The sequence below is a fragment of the Microcaecilia unicolor genome, chromosome 9, assembly GCF_901765095.1.
Source record: "Microcaecilia unicolor chromosome 9, aMicUni1.1, whole genome shotgun sequence".
In the NCBI taxonomy this organism is placed as follows: Eukaryota; Metazoa; Chordata; class Amphibia; order Gymnophiona; family Siphonopidae; genus Microcaecilia; species Microcaecilia unicolor.
In genome coordinates, this window is record NC_044039.1 from 64,952,127 (window position 1) to 64,967,369 (window position 15,243).

At 46.7% G+C, this 15,243-nt stretch overlaps 1 protein-coding gene across 2 annotated transcripts in view; it reads left to right on the forward strand.

Annotated features, from left to right (window-relative positions):
- Window positions 1-15,243, forward strand: part of ATXN10 (ataxin 10) — a 699,884-nt gene that overhangs the window by 418,977 nt on the left and 265,664 nt on the right. For both annotated transcript variants that reach the window (XM_030213944.1, XM_030213945.1), the window contains exon 6: window positions 1,788-1,868. In XM_030213944.1, coding sequence (XP_030069804.1) covers window positions 1,788-1,868 — 81 coding nt within the window. The remainder of the gene's footprint in view (window positions 1-1,787; window positions 1,869-15,243) is intronic.

Here is a 15,243-nt window from a genome sequence, read left to right on the forward strand (position 1 = left end):
GTGAGAATGTATGCCTGCTTTGTCCTCGGAGAAAGCGAAGATACTTACCTGTAGTAGGGTTACCATTTTGTGTCCTCTGAAAAAGAGGACACATGTCACGCCCCCTACCCCGCCCCCGCCACGCCTCATACCCCGCCCCCGCCACGCCCCCTTCGGGTCCTCGTTCCGCCCCTCTATTCCCCGCCCCCCCGTCACATGGTTCCCCCCCTCACTTACTATCTAGCCCTGGTGGTCTAGTAGGGTCTTCTCTTCGGGGCAGGAAAGAGCCCCCTCTTTCCTGCCCGGAGCGCTGCCTGTCCTTGCCTGCTGCATCCTCCTCGGTCTGGCTGGAGATTCAAAATGGCCACCGAGAGTTGAAGTGGCCTCGCGAGAGTTCAACTCTCGGCGGCCATTTTGAATCCCCAGCCAGACCGAGGAGGATGATAGACAGGGGAGGCAGCGCTCCAGGCAGGAAAGAGGGGGCTCTTTCCTGCCTCGAAGACGTCACTAGACCACCAGGGAACATGGTAAGGAAGGGGAGGGGACGGGAGTAGGGTTACCACGGCGCCGATCGCCCACACGCACGCGCCTGCCCGCACCCGCGCCGACGTTTGTCCAGAAATCCGGACAAACGTGGGTGCAGGCAAAATCCGTCGGACGCCCCGGACATGCCCTCAAAAAGAGGACATGTCCGGGGAAATCCGGACGAATGGTAACCCTAACCTGTAGCAGATATTCTCCAAGGATAGCAGGCTTCACAATCCCACCCACCTCCCCATAGAGTTGTTTTTTTCTTCACTTTTTATTTCTTTTTTTCCTTTCGTATTAAACTGAGAGGCATGGTTGCGCTGCGGGTGGGATGGCACTCGTGCATGCGCATTGCAGTGCTGCTCACCCTGCAGAAAGCTCTTGTTCTTTTTTTTCTTTGGTATTCTACCGGCCCGGACGATGAGGGATTGTCTATTCACTTGTGAGAATGTGAAGCCTCTGAGAATACCTGCTAAAGGTAAGTATCTTCACTTTTAATATCCTGGTTATCAGTGGACTTGAAAGTTAAGAAAGACCTAGCACTGCTTCTCATTTTAGGATATTCTTTCTTCTAGTACAGTTTTCATTGTAAGAATCTACTGTACCTGAATGTAAGTTGCCTTGAGCTACCAAAAATCCAAAACCAAATCCAAATAAAATAAGTAGTTATTTCCCTTATTCAAATTGCACTTATTTACAATAAACTACTGTTCTAATTCACATGACCTTTTGTGGTGTTGCAGTATTAAAGCAGCATGCAACTAATGTAGTCATCAATTGCATGGTATAACACTTTCATTTTGAGATTGCAGTTTGCTGGATCCTGTTTTCTAAGTTGAAGATAGGATCTTACAAGCAATTCAATCTTTAGAGATTTACATGTAATATTTCAGTAGTGAAAATGTATGTTATCATTGCTCTGTTAAATTTAGAGGTGTGTAATAAACCTTGCCCAGGAATTAATCTGCAGTATAGGGACAAATGTACCACAAGTTATCATAATTTTTTTCTGTAAAATGAAAAACGGACTTAATCTAATTGGATAATTTATGTGGTTCAGGAATTTAGTGAAAATTCTTCAAAGTTTGACACTGAATGTGCCTGAAGCAGATGGACCTACATGTTGGTAAAGGATAAATTGGCCATTTGGGTTGTTTGGCCTTTTTTTACTGCATTAATCCATTTCTATTAATGTATAGTAGCATAGGGGTTGAATGAGACTGTAGTAAGTGCACAATAGTATGTGTAAACACTTTTCTTATATATAATATTTTTTTCAGGTTCTTAACTATAACAAGCCATTTCCTTAAGTGTCCAGAGTTGGTGGAAGACATTTATGCCAAACTGAGCAATCAAGAAAGGTAACCCCAAAAACCAGTGTGGCTTCTAAATTTAGCATTCCTTATAGAATTTCCTGTTCACATGATTGAAAAACTGTGTGGTTTCGTAGTTGGCACAAAATCTGTGAATGCATGTTTTTATATCAGTAATGGTTTTAAATTGGCTGGTTGACATTACAGCTCAGCCACAACTGGCAATAATTTATTTAGGGTTGCAGAATCCAGGTTGGCGCCATTACTCAGTGGAGAAATATTAAATACAAAAAAACATGTTATGGCAAAATTGTAATACTTATGCATCGATTTCATGAGAGCACCACACCCTACTGCATTTTACAGTTGTATTTGTGATGTACTCGTCTGTTTATTACCAACATGATTATTAGGAATTACAATAAGAGTGTTTAGTGGTCTTGAATATTTGATACTGAACTTTGGATGTGCACATGCCATAGACCCTTCCAACTAACTTGGAATTTGCACTTAACCTAGCTTCTAATGTCAAAATCAACTATTTGAAATCTTAATCTAGAAAAAAACAAACCATGTGCTGTGCTGGCTACTTACAGAGGCACTTCAGTATTACTGATTCCAAATGTTTATAAAGTTGAAATTCTACTTGACATATAGCTCAGAAGTATAGCTTTCCTAGACCCTGAGAAGAACAGAAAGTTCTAATTCTAAAAGTTTGTTTTGTAATTTTCATCCTAGTGCCATTCACCTGAGTGCATCTTTCAGGAAGGTAACATTGCTTTCAGACAAGCTGTGCAGAAGATTTGAGTAGCACCTGGAAGAAATTGTGTGGCATACAAAAAATCTCAAATCGTGGATGATAACTTTATTTATTCCCCTGTTTACTAAGCTGTGAGCTAATGCTGACACAGCCCATTCACTTTGAATGGGCTGTGTCGGCATTGCCGTGCAGCAGCTGCTAGCGCAGCTTAGTGAACATGGGTTAGTTTCTTTCTTTCTTTCTTAGAATTTAAATTTACAAGCAATAAAATAACTTGCCAGAAATACAGAGAAAGTAATACACAAGAATTATTTCAATCAGGTAATTCTATATTCTTCCTTAGACCACAAAATAGGGAGAGTGAAACAAGACAAGGAGATCAATTAAACAACAGTAAACAGAAAAAACATGGTACTGTCACGTTCCCTGTCTATGCAGAGTATGGGCACCGAAGGATCAGACGGCCATCTTGGTTTTGGGCTTGTTCCAGGTTTGGGTGGCCATCTTAGTAGGGGGCAGCTTAAGTTATGGCAGCCATCTTGGAGTAGGGCAGCTTCAGGAAGGAAGCCCATATTTGGGCGTAGGGTGTCACCGATGGGGGCAGCCATCTTGTTTTCAGCTGTGCTGGTTTGGGCCTAATTTCTACACTATTTAAGACTCTGCCCTCAGTCCTTCCGTGCTTCGGCTTCTACTCAGTTCGCTGATTAGTTGCAATGCTTTTGGATCTGCTACTGACCGCTGCCTGGTATTGACCTCTGCCTGTCCCTGGATCTGCTATTGACCGCTGCCTGGTATCAACCTCTGCCTGTCCCTGGATCTGCTATTTTTATTTATTTATTTATTTATTTATTTATTGCATTTGTATCCCACATTTTCCCACCTATTTGCGGGTTCAGTGTGGCTTACAATACATTGTGAATGATGGAAGTACAATTTGTTACAATACGATTATGGGTTACATTGTGAGGGTTTAGGGTAGACAGTTCATAATATCATTTGGGGATATAACAATAGAATGTAGCAATGGGGACTGATAGGACGATAGAACAATAGCCAGAGAACGTTAGGGTGTCACAGTTTTATCTCTGGGTAAATTATTAAGTGTGGTGAAAGTATGAGAAGAGAAATTTAGGAGAAGTGTATTGGTGTATTTCTATTGATGTGTATGGACTTCATGTGTTTTGAGCCTTGCCGTAGATTTTCTCAGAGATGAGTTTTCAATAGTTTGCGGAAGTTGATTAGTTCGTAGATCGTTTTCAGGTTGCGTGGTAATGTATTCCAGAATTGCGTGCTTATATAAGAGAAGGTTGAGGCGTGCATTACTTTGTATTTTATGCCTTTGCACTTAGGGAAGTGGAGATTGAGGAAAGTTTGGGATGATCTTTTAGCATTTCTGGGTGGCAGGTCTATTAACAGACATGTATGCAGGAGCTTCACCGTGAATGATTTTGTGCACTAAGGTGCATACTTTAAAGGTGATACGTTCCTTGAGTGGGAGCCAGTGTAATTTCTCACGCAAAGGTTTTGCACTTTCGTATTTTGGTTTTCCGAAGATGAGTCTGGCTGCTGTGTTCTGGGCTGTTTGAAGTTTCCTCAGTATTTGTTCTTTGCAGCCTGCGTATAGCGAGTTGCAGTAGTCTAGATGACTGAGTACAAGTGATTGCACTAGGCTGTGGAAGACAGATCTCGGAAAGAATGGTTTAATTCTTTTCAGTTTCCACATGGAGTAGAACATCTTTTTGGTTGTGTTGTTCGCGTGAGTCTCAAGTGTCAGGTGGCGGTCAATGGTGACTCCAAGGATTTTTAGAGTTTCTGAGATTGGCAGATTTAGTTTAGGTGTGTTAATAGCGGTAAATTTTTTTCATGTTGTATTGGGAGGTAAGTATGAGGCATTGAGTTTTTTCTGCGTTCAGTTTCAGTCGGAATGCATCTGCCCAGGTGTTCATGATGTGTAGACTTTGGTTGATTTCATTGGAGATTTCATTAATGTCTTGTTTGAAAGGAATATACAGTGGGGGAAATAAGTATTTGATCCCTTGCTGATTTTGTAAGTGTGCCCACTGACAAAGACATGAGCAGCCCATAATTGAAGGGTAGGTTATTGGTAACAGTGAGAGATAGCACATCACAAATTAAATCCGGAAAATCACATTGTGGAAAGTATATGAATTTATTTGCATTCTGCAGAGGGAAATAAGTATTTGATCCCCCACCAACCAGTAAGAGATCTGGCCCCTACAGACCGGGTAGATGCTCCAAATCAACTCGTTACCTGCATGACAGACAGCTGTCGGCAATGGTCACCTGTATGAAAGACACCTGTCCACAGACTCAGTGAATCAGTCAGACTCTAACCTCTACAAAATGGCCAAGAGCAAGGAGCTGTCTAAGGATGTCAGGGACAAGATCATACACCTGCACAAGGCTGGAATGGGCTACAAAACCATCAGTAAGACGCTGGGCGAGAAGGAGACAACTGTTGGTGCCATAGTAAGAAAATGGAAGAAGTACAAAATGACTGTCAATCGACAAAGATCTGGGGCTCCACGCAAAATCTCACCTCGTGGGGTATCCTTGATCATGAGGAAGGTTAGAAATCAGCCTACAACTACAAGGGGGGAACTTGTCAATGATCTCAAGGCAGCTGGGACCACTGTCACCACGAAAACCATTGGTAACACATTACGACATAACAGATTGCAATCCTGCAGTGCCCGCAAGGTCCCCCTGCTCCGGAAGGCACATGTGACGGCCCGTCTGAAGTTTGCCAGTGAACACCTGGATGATGCCGAGAGTGATTGGGAGAAGGTGCTGTGGTCAGATGAGACAAAAATTGAGCTCTTTGGCATGAACTCAACTCGCCGTGTTTGGAGGAAGAGAAATGCTGCCTATGACCCAAAGAACACCGTCCCCACTGTCAAGCATGGAGGTGGAAATGTTATGTTTTGGGGGTGTTTCTCTGCTAAGGGCACAGGACTACTTCACCGCATCAATGGGAGAATGGATGGGGCCATGTACCGTACAATTCTGAGTGACAACCTCCTTCCCTCCGCCAGGGCCTTAAAAATGGGTCGTGGCTGGGTCTTCCAGCACGACAATGACCCAAAACATACAGCCAAGGCAACAAAGGAGTGGCTCAGGAAGAAGCACATTAGGGTCATGGAGTGGCCTAGCCAGTCACCAGACCTTAATCCCATTGAAAACTTATGGAGGGAGCTGAAGCTGCGAGTTGCCAAGCGACAGCCCAGAACTCTTAATGATTTAGAGATGATCTGCAAAGAGGAGTGGACCAAAATTCCTCCTGACGTGTGCAAACCTCATCATCAACTACAGAAGACGTCTGACCGCTGTGCTTGCCAACAAGGGTTTTGCCACCAAGTATTAGGTCTTGTTTGCCAGAGGGATCAAATACTTATTTCCCTCTGCAGAATGCAAATAAATTCATATACTTTCCACAATGTGATTTTCCGGATTTAATTTGTGATGTGCTATCTCTCACTGTTACCAATAACCTACCCTTCAATTATGGGCTGCTCATGTCTTTGTCAGTGGGCACACTTACAAAATCAGCAAGGGATCAAATACTTATTTCCCCCACTGTATATCGTTACATCATCGGCATATATGTATGGGTTAAGGTTGTTGTTTGATAGAAGTTTTGCCAAGGGGATCATCATTAGGTTGAAAATAGTTGGCTAGAGGGGGGATCCCTGTGGCACTCCACATTCAGGTGTCCATGTAGCAGACGTATTTGAATTTGATGTGACCTGATATGATCGTAAGGTTAAGAACCCCTTGAACCAGTTTAGGACATTGCCTCCAATGCCAAAGTATTCAAGTATGTGTAATAGGATTCCATGGTCAACCATATCAAAGGCACTTGACATGTCGAATTGTAAGAGGAGTATGTTGGTGCCGGTTGCTATCATTTGTTTAAATTTGGTCATGAGGGTAATTAGTACTGTTTCTGTGCTGTGATTTGACCGGAATCCTGATTGGGCGTCGTGCAGCTCTGAGAACTTGTTGAGGTAGTTTGTGAGTTGTTTGGTAACCATCCCTTCGGTTATTTTGGTTATTAGTGGTATTGATGCTACTGGTCTATAGTTAGTTATTTCGCTTGCGTGTTTCTTTGTGTCTTTGGGTATTGGGGTGAGTAAGATCTTTCCTTTCTCCTTTGGAAAAAGTCCATTTTGTAGCATGAAATTCACGTGGTTCGTTAGGTCTGTTATGAATTGTTGAGGAGCTAATTTCATGAGGTTGTTTGGGCAGATATCTAGTTTGCATTGGGATTTGGTGAATCTTTTAAGCGTTTTAGAGATGAGGTCCTCTGACAGTGATTCGAATTCGGTCCAGATCCTGTCTGCTGGATATATTCCGTCTTCTGGGTCTAGACAGTTTAGGAATGTGGAGTATTAGATTGGGCTGGTGGGTATTTTAAATTGTAGTTGTATAATTTTTTCCTTGAAGTATTTCGCAAGGTCGTCGACCCCTGGTGTATCCTTGCTGTTATTTGTAAGTGGTGTGGTGTCCAGTAGTTTATTTACAAGGTTGAAGAGTTTGTGTGTGTCTTTATAGTTTGGTCCAATTATTGTTTTGTAGTGAAGTCTTTTAGTCTGTTTTATGGTGTATTTGTATTTCCTCCGTAATGATTTCCAGAGATTCAGTGTGTGTTCATCTTTCTTTTTGTTCCATGCGCGTTCTAGTTTTCTGACTTGTGTTTTAAGTTCTTTCAGCTCTTCAGTAAACCATGCATTTGATTTTTTCCTGTGTGATGTTCTGGTTTGGATTGGGGCGATTGAGTCTAATGTAGTCTTACATATGTCATCCCATTCTTGGAGGAATTGTACGGTGTCTGTGTTTATTGACCATTCGTTTTGGTAGACCTGTTGCCAGAATGTTGTGGGGTCTATTTTTCCTCTCGTGGTGTAAGTAGTTCGTTCATGTTTGTTAACTGTGTTTCTGTGTATTTTTCGCCAGTGGAGGGAGACGTATGCTTTGTAGTGGTCTGTCTATGGTGTGGGAGTCCATCTTGAATCTGTAAGTAGGAGAGTTGAGTCTGGATCGAATTTGTGTGTAATGATGTCTAGTGTGTGTCCTTTTTCGTGTGTTGGTTGAGTGTTAGGTGCGTGTAAATCCCAGAGTTTTAAGAATTCTTTGCATTCTTGTGTGCCTGTTGAGGTATCGTCTTCGAGGTGTAGGTTGATGTCTCCTATTATGAGGATGTTTGAGGCAGAGACGCATGTGTTTGAGATGAAGTCCATGAGTTGCGTTTGGGAGTCTTTCCATTTTTCTGGCGGCCTGTAGAATAGGATTGTATTGAGGTGTCCTTGTAAGTTCGGATGAGTGATTCTTGTTGAGGCGATTTCGAGTTGTGGTGAGGTAGATTCGCCAGTGGTTGTGATGTTGAACTCTGATTTGTAGATTATGGCTATTCCGCCACCTCTTTTTCCATTTCTTGTCCAGTGGGTGATCTTGTATTCTGGTGGGCAGGTTCCTATGATGGCGGGGTCTGTAGGACCGTGGAACCATGTTTCCGTTATGAATAGAAGGTCTAGATTCTCTATAGTGATCCAGTCTAGTATGTCTACTGAGTTGCTTACTGCTGATCTAGCGTTGATATATCCTATTCGGATTGAGCGGTATGGTTCTGTCGGGAGGTTAGATGTTTTTATTTTAATTAGTTGTCTATTTCCTCGATGGTTGAATTTGTCGTTGTTGTTTTTTCTTTCATCTTTCTGTTGGTGGTGTTTGTAAGTGGAAATTCTTCTTTTTGGTTGGTTATTGTATTTTTGGTCTGGTGAGTTGTTAATGGGTTGTACATCAAGTTGGTGAATTGTGGTTGGGTTATTGTTGATGTTGGGGGTGGTCCTTGCGTGGTAGATTATGGGAATGAGGTAGATTATTATTAGTAGCTTGTCAGTGTTCATGTTGGATGTTTGTGGGTGGTGTTCATGAGAGTGTTGGGTGGTGTAGGTGATATCAGTGATGCATCAACAGTCTTATCAATTGATTTCTAACAGTAGTTGGATCAAGAAGGATGGCAGTGCGTAATACTATCCGTGCTTAACCTAATTTAGCAAACATTTAGTTATTAAGTAACAAGTGCAGCAATCGATTGTAAAGCATTTAGAAGTAAAGTAGCAAGAAGCAGGCTAAGATGAAAAACAATATGAGATGCTTTTGGTATGTGTTTGAAGGTGGTAGAGCACTTAGAATATTTATGCTAGCAATAAGTAAACAGTATTGCAGTCAGTTATACTGCAAGGTGTACTAAAGGCACTTAGACCATTTAAATCAACAAGGAACTACAAGGCACTTAACGCATATAGAGGTAGTTATTATAAGGTGTTTAGAGCATTTAAATTATACTACAAGGTGCTATAGACAGATTTAATACATTTAGAAGCATTTAGGATCATAGTTACTACATGGGTTAAGCCTTCAGGACATCGGCGTTGAATCTGGAAACAGCATTATATGCCCTCTAGTTTGAGCAGTTCCGTTTCGAGAATCACTCGCCGAGTGTTGCTAGGTGTGCAGCAGCGGTCAGTTGCGTTCCCGCGTTGGTCTTTTCTCCCTCTCCTGGATCTCGGCGGCGGCGAAATCTCTCTCTCCCGTGCAGGCGGTTAACCCCAGGTGTTGTATTCGGGGTGGGCATTTGGCTTTGTGCGCTCTCGCGTTGGCAGAGGGTTTCAGCGGCACAATCTCTTCCGTGCGGGTGGGTTGTTCCTGGAGCTGTCTCTGGGGAGGGGGAGTTCAGCGCTCCCGGTCTGCTTGGGGAACCCGTGATCCGATGGTCTAGTTCGTTCACGGCTCTCTGGTGCCTCACCTCTCCTCCACTTGGGTCACTCGGCCTGTGTCTCCTTTCTTTTCTCGTTCTTCGGGCTTAGCGAGGCCTTGTCAGTTTCTCCGGTGTGCTGAGTTCGATTCAGGGGAGCGTGACCTCGTGGCCTTGTGATGATCGGTGCCTAGGTTTCCAGTCAACGCCGTCGGTTAACTCCGGTACGGCTGGCCTTCCATTTGGTCATGTCGGGCCACGGGTAAGGTGGACAGTCGCTCTCAGCCTCGGATCGCTTAGTTCAGCTTTGGGCTCGCTCCGTTAGTCCCCCCCGGTGCAGTTGGATTTCCGTCTGATCGTGGACGGGTCAGGGCCACGGGACGGGTGGATCACTCTCTCGTCTGTGTGTTCGGTGGGGCGTCGTGATCCAGTGTTCTACTGGTCAGCCCCAGTCAGTCTTGAATCTGTTTCCGAGTTTAGTTGTTCTCCAGATCTCCGTCAGCGGGTCCCGGTCTCTGTTCCCGGAGGGGTTTATCGTGCCTGGTGAGGTATTCCACCTCTCCTGTGGCAGCAGGGTCGCTCCGATCGCGGTCCTCCACTGGGCAGCACGGTGCTCGGAATATTTGACCGGTTGTCCGGTGACCATGAGGTTTGCTCGTCTCACCTGGTGATTGTTGTGTTTGGCTTCCGCTAGTTTGGTAGCGACTTGATTGTTAGTTTGCCGGTTCCGATTAAGTCGGCTTTCGTTCCTCGTTATTTTTTGCTATTTGTGGCCGATTTTTGTATCTTTATTGTTAAATCTCGGCCAGGTCCACGGAGCTCTTGTTCCGTGAACTCTTAGGTGGCGGCCATCTTTTTGCCTGGTATCGACCTCTGCCTGTTCCTGGATCTGCTATCGACCTCTGCCTGTCCCTGGATCTGCTATTGACCGCTGCCTAGTATCGACCTCTGCCTGTCCCTGGACCTGCTACTGACCGCGGCCTGGTATCGACCTCTGCCTGTCCCTAGACCTGCTATTCACCGCTGCCTGGTACCGACCTCTACCTGTTCCTGGATCTGCTATTGTCTGCTGCCTGGTACTGACCACTGCCTGTCCCTGGATCTTCTGTTCTCTGCTGCCTGGTCTAACCCTGTGGACTTTGTGCTGGACTTTGTTCTCTCTGCTGTTGGCTGCCCGCACTCAGGGGCTCAACGCCTGGGGAACGGTGGGAGACACAGGGGGAACTCATGGTTTTGACCGACAGCCCGGTGAGGGGTTTTCCTCATCGAGTAAAAGGGCTCACCTCTCCTTGCGGAAAGCATTACAGGTATTAACCTGATTATCCCCAGTTATTATTTTTCTGAATCATTATTCCACATTGATCGTCTGGTTAGCTACTTCAAACTCAAAACGGTGTATATTCAATTTCTCCGAGGACAAGCAGACTGCTTGTTCTCACGACTGGGTGACGTCCATGGCAGCCCCCCCCAAACGGAAATCTTCCTAGCAGCAAAGCTTGCTAGAGCCTTCGAGTGCGCGGTCATCTTCCCACCTGTCACGCGAGAGTCCCAACAGTTCTTTTCTTTCCGCGGTAAGGGAGAGACTGCCTGCGGTCTCTCTCTGTGTGCCCCTGAAAAGAGCCTTCGTTTTCGTGGCCTTTTCCCGCTTTTTTTCTTTTGTTTTTTGCTCTGTGGAGCTGTTTCTTTTAAAATACAAAAAAAACATCCTTATTTCTTAGGTTTTCCCTCTTACGTTTCCTTTCATTCCCGTCGCGTTTCTCCTTTTTGTGCCCTTCTTTTTGGCACCATCGAGAACTTTGACTTTGCCGCTGCTATTTTTCCGTCCATGACATCAAGGATTCCCAGCAGCTTCAAGAATTGCAGTCGATGCAACCGGGCAATCTCAGGTACTGATCCCCACTCGTGGTGTATCTAGTGCCTTGTGCCTGACCATCGCCCAGACGCGTGTAAGTTGTGTCTTAGCCTTAAAAAGTGGACACAGGCGTTGAGACTAGCTCAGCAGGATCATCTGTTTGGAGCTTTGCCTGGGACTTCAGCGTCGACATCGACACCGGAGATGGCATCGACATCGGGAGTGCAGGTAATGGCTGTCTGGAGACCACCACACGCTGGGAGCAGTGAGCCATCGAGTGGGTCTCCACCTGCCTCGAAGACTCCTTTTGTGCAGGCCCATCGGGACCGACCACTTTCGGACCCGACCCCGAGGAGGCGTGTGGATTCCACGTCCTCCTCGTTGGTACCGAGGAGTACCGATGACGTGCTTCGAGCGAAGGCTAAGAAGCATCGCCATCAGTCTCCTTCTAGACATGGTATCGGGAGCTCTGGGGCATCAAAGGATTCGGCACCCGGGAAGCGTCGACGCCGAGAGGACCGCTCACCTTCCATTCAAGAGGTGTCGGTCTTCAAACAGCTCGGTACCGCCTTCTCACTCTTTGCAGATTCTGCCTCCGACTCCTGCACCGGCCCCACAGCCTTTCCCGGCAGAGACTCTGGACGAGCGCATCTGAGCCATTCTCCCAGGCCTTCTGGAAGGGCTGCTGCGTCAGTCTGTTCTGGTACCGGGGGTGCTTGCGCCCTCGATACCGCTGATGGAAGTGGCAGCTGGCTCTGTGTCTGTGGTGTGGTCTCTGACGCCGGTACCGCTTGCGGTATCGGCATCGGCTGCCACCCAGGTCGACTCCCTGTCGACATCGCTGGAGGGAGCTTCATCGCCGCCGGCACGGGAGTCGATTTCTCGACACTGTCATCAAGGACATGGTTCCTCGGCGTCGAGACGGGCCCCGTTTCGGACTGCAGTCAGAGAACTCTTGTCCGATACCAAGGCGGATGCCTCGTGGAAGGAAGAGGAAAATCCCAGATATTTCTCTTCTGAGGAGTCTTGTGGTCTTCCCTCTGATCCTACTCCTTCCCCAGAAAGAAAGCTTTCTCCCCCGGAGAGTCTTTCTTTCTCTTCATTTGTCCGGGAAATGTCTGTGGGCATTCCCTTCCCTGCGGTGTCTGTGGATGAGCCCAGGACTGAAATGCTCGAGGTCCTTGACTATCCTTCGTCACCTAAGGAGTCGTCCACTGGCCCTTTGCATAATGTCCTTAAAGAGACATTGCTTAGGAACTGGATGAAACCACTAACTAATCCCACCATTCCCAAAAAAAGCTGAGTCCCAATATCGGATTCACGGAGAACCTGAGTTGATGAGGACACAGTTACCTCACGACTCTATGGTTGTGGATTCCGCTCTCAAGAGAGCCAGTAGTTCTAGAGATTTTGCCTTGGCGCCCCCAAGATGAGAATCTAGAACCCTGGACTCTTTTGGGAGGAAGACCTATCAGTCCTCTATGCTCGTGTCCAAAATTCAGTCTTACCAGCTCTACACGAGCATTCACATGCAGAACAGTGTGAAGCAACTGGCGGACTTGGTGGACAAGCTCCCTGTGGAGCATGCAGGCCTTTTCAGGAGGTGGTCAGGCAGCTGAAGGCGTGTCGCAAATTCATGTCCAGGGGTATTTATGATACTTTTGATGTTGCATCCAGATCCGCTGCTCAAGGTATAGTGATGCGCAGACTCTCATGGCTGCGTGCCTCTGACCTGGACAGCGGCTTGTGGATGTTCCTTGCCGGGGGGGATAATATTTTTGGCGAGAAAGTCGAGCAGATGGTAGAGCAGCTCCACCAGCGCCCTTGACAAACTCTCCCACCGGACGCCTTCAGCATCTACCTCAACAGGTAGAAGGTTTTTCTGTAGAAGGAGGACTGCTACCTATGCTTACAATAAGCGTAGGTACAGTCCACCTTCCTGATAGCCTTCTCGGGCTCAGCCCCAGCATGTTCGTTCGCGTCAGCAGTGTGCACCTAGACAGGCCCCTGCAGCTCCCCAGCAAAAGCAAGGGACGGGCTTTTGACTGGCTCCAGCTGAGCATAGCCGCCATAAAAGTACCTGTGCCGGACGATCTACCGGGGGGGGGGGGGGGGGGGGTTAAAATTTTTTAACCAAAGGTGGCCTCTCATAACCTCCGACCGGTGTGTTCTTCAAATAGTCCGTTTAGGGTACTCCCTCAATTTGATCTCCAGACCTCCAAATTGCCCACCGGGTGCTCAGTCCTTCAGCTTCCAGCACAGGCAGGTACTTGCAGAGGAACTCTCTGCCCTTCTCAGTGCCAATGCGGTCGAGCTCGTACCAGCGGGGCAAGAAGGGCTGGGATTCTATTCCAGGTACTTCCTTGTGCAAAAGAAAATGGAGGGGGGGGGGGGGGGGTGATGCGTCCCATCCTAGACCTAAGGGCGTCCCATCCTAGACCTAAGGGCCCTGAACAAATATCTAGTCCGAGAAAAGTTCAGGATGGTTTCCTTGGCACCCTTCTCCCCATGATTCAGAAAAATGATTGGCTATGCTCTCTGGACTTAAAGGATGCTTATACACACATCCCGATACTTCCAGCTCACTGGAAGTATCTTTGATTCCGTCTGGGAACTCGACACTTCCAGTATTGGGCTCGCCTTTGCACCCAGTGTGTTTACAAAATGCCTAGCGGTGGTTGCAGCGTTGCTACGCAGACTGGGTGCATGTGTTCCCTTATCTCAACGATTGGCTGGTGAGGAGCACCTCAGAGGCAGGAGCTCTACAGTCTATGCAGATGACTATTCAACTTCTGGAGCTACTCGGGTTTGTCATAGATTACCCAAAGTCCCATCTCCTTCCAGTTCAGAAACTAGAATTCATAGGAGCTCTTCTAGACTCACAGAAGGCTCATGCCTATCTCCCCGAGGCGAGGGCAGACAACCTTCTGTCTCTTGTCTCCATGGCCAGAGCGTCTCAGCAGATCACATCTCGGCAGATGTTGAGACTTCTAGGCCATATGGCCTCTACAGTTCATGTGACTCCCATGGCTCGTCTTCACATGAGATCAGCTCAATGGATCCTAGCTTCTCAGTGATATCAAGGCACAGGGGATCTAGAGGATGTGATCCAGCTCTAAGCCCATCTCTGGACAGCCTTTAGTTGTTCGCTTCATGAGAGGTTTGCTTCTGTCAAAGCCCCCTGTCAAACCTCCACCAGTGTCATGGGATCTCAATGTTGTTCTCACCCAGCTGATGAAACCTCCTTTTGAGCCACTGAATTCCTGCCATCTGAAGTATTTGACCTGAAAGATCATTTGCTTGGTGGCTGTTACTTCAGCTCGCAGAGTCAGTGAGCTTCAAGCCTTGGTAGCTCATGCTCCTTATACCAAGTTTCATCATTATAGAGTAGTCCTCCGCACTCACCCTAAGTTCTTGCCGAAGGTGGTGTCGGAGTTCGATCTGAACCAGTCAATTGTCTTACCAACATTCTTTCCGCGTCCTCATACCTGTTCTGCTGAACGTCAGTTACACACATTGGACTGCAAGAGAGCATTGGCCTTCTATGTGGAGCGGACAAGCCCCTTCAGACAGTCCACCCAAATGTTTGTTTCTTTTGATCCCAACAGAAGGGGAGTTGCTGTCAGGAAACGTACCATCTCCAGTTGGCTAGCAGATTGCATCTCCTTCGCTTACGTCCAGTCTGGGCTGACTCTTGAGGGTCATGTCACGGCTCACAGTGTTTGAGCCATGGCAGCGTCAGTGGCCCACTTGAAGTCAGCCACTATAGAAGAGATTTGTAAGGCTGCGACGTGGTCATCAATCCACGCATTCACATCTCATTACTGCCTTCAGCAGGATACCCGACGCGATACTCGGTTCGGGCAGTCGGTGCTGCAGAATCTGTTCGGGGTTTAGAATCCAACTCCACCCTCCTAGGCCCATTTTTATTCTGTTCCAGGCTGCACTCTCAGATGCTACTTCGTAGGTCAATCCTTGTTATGTCCTCGCCGTTGCGAGGCCCAGTTGACCTTTCTTTGTTGTTTTGAGTGAG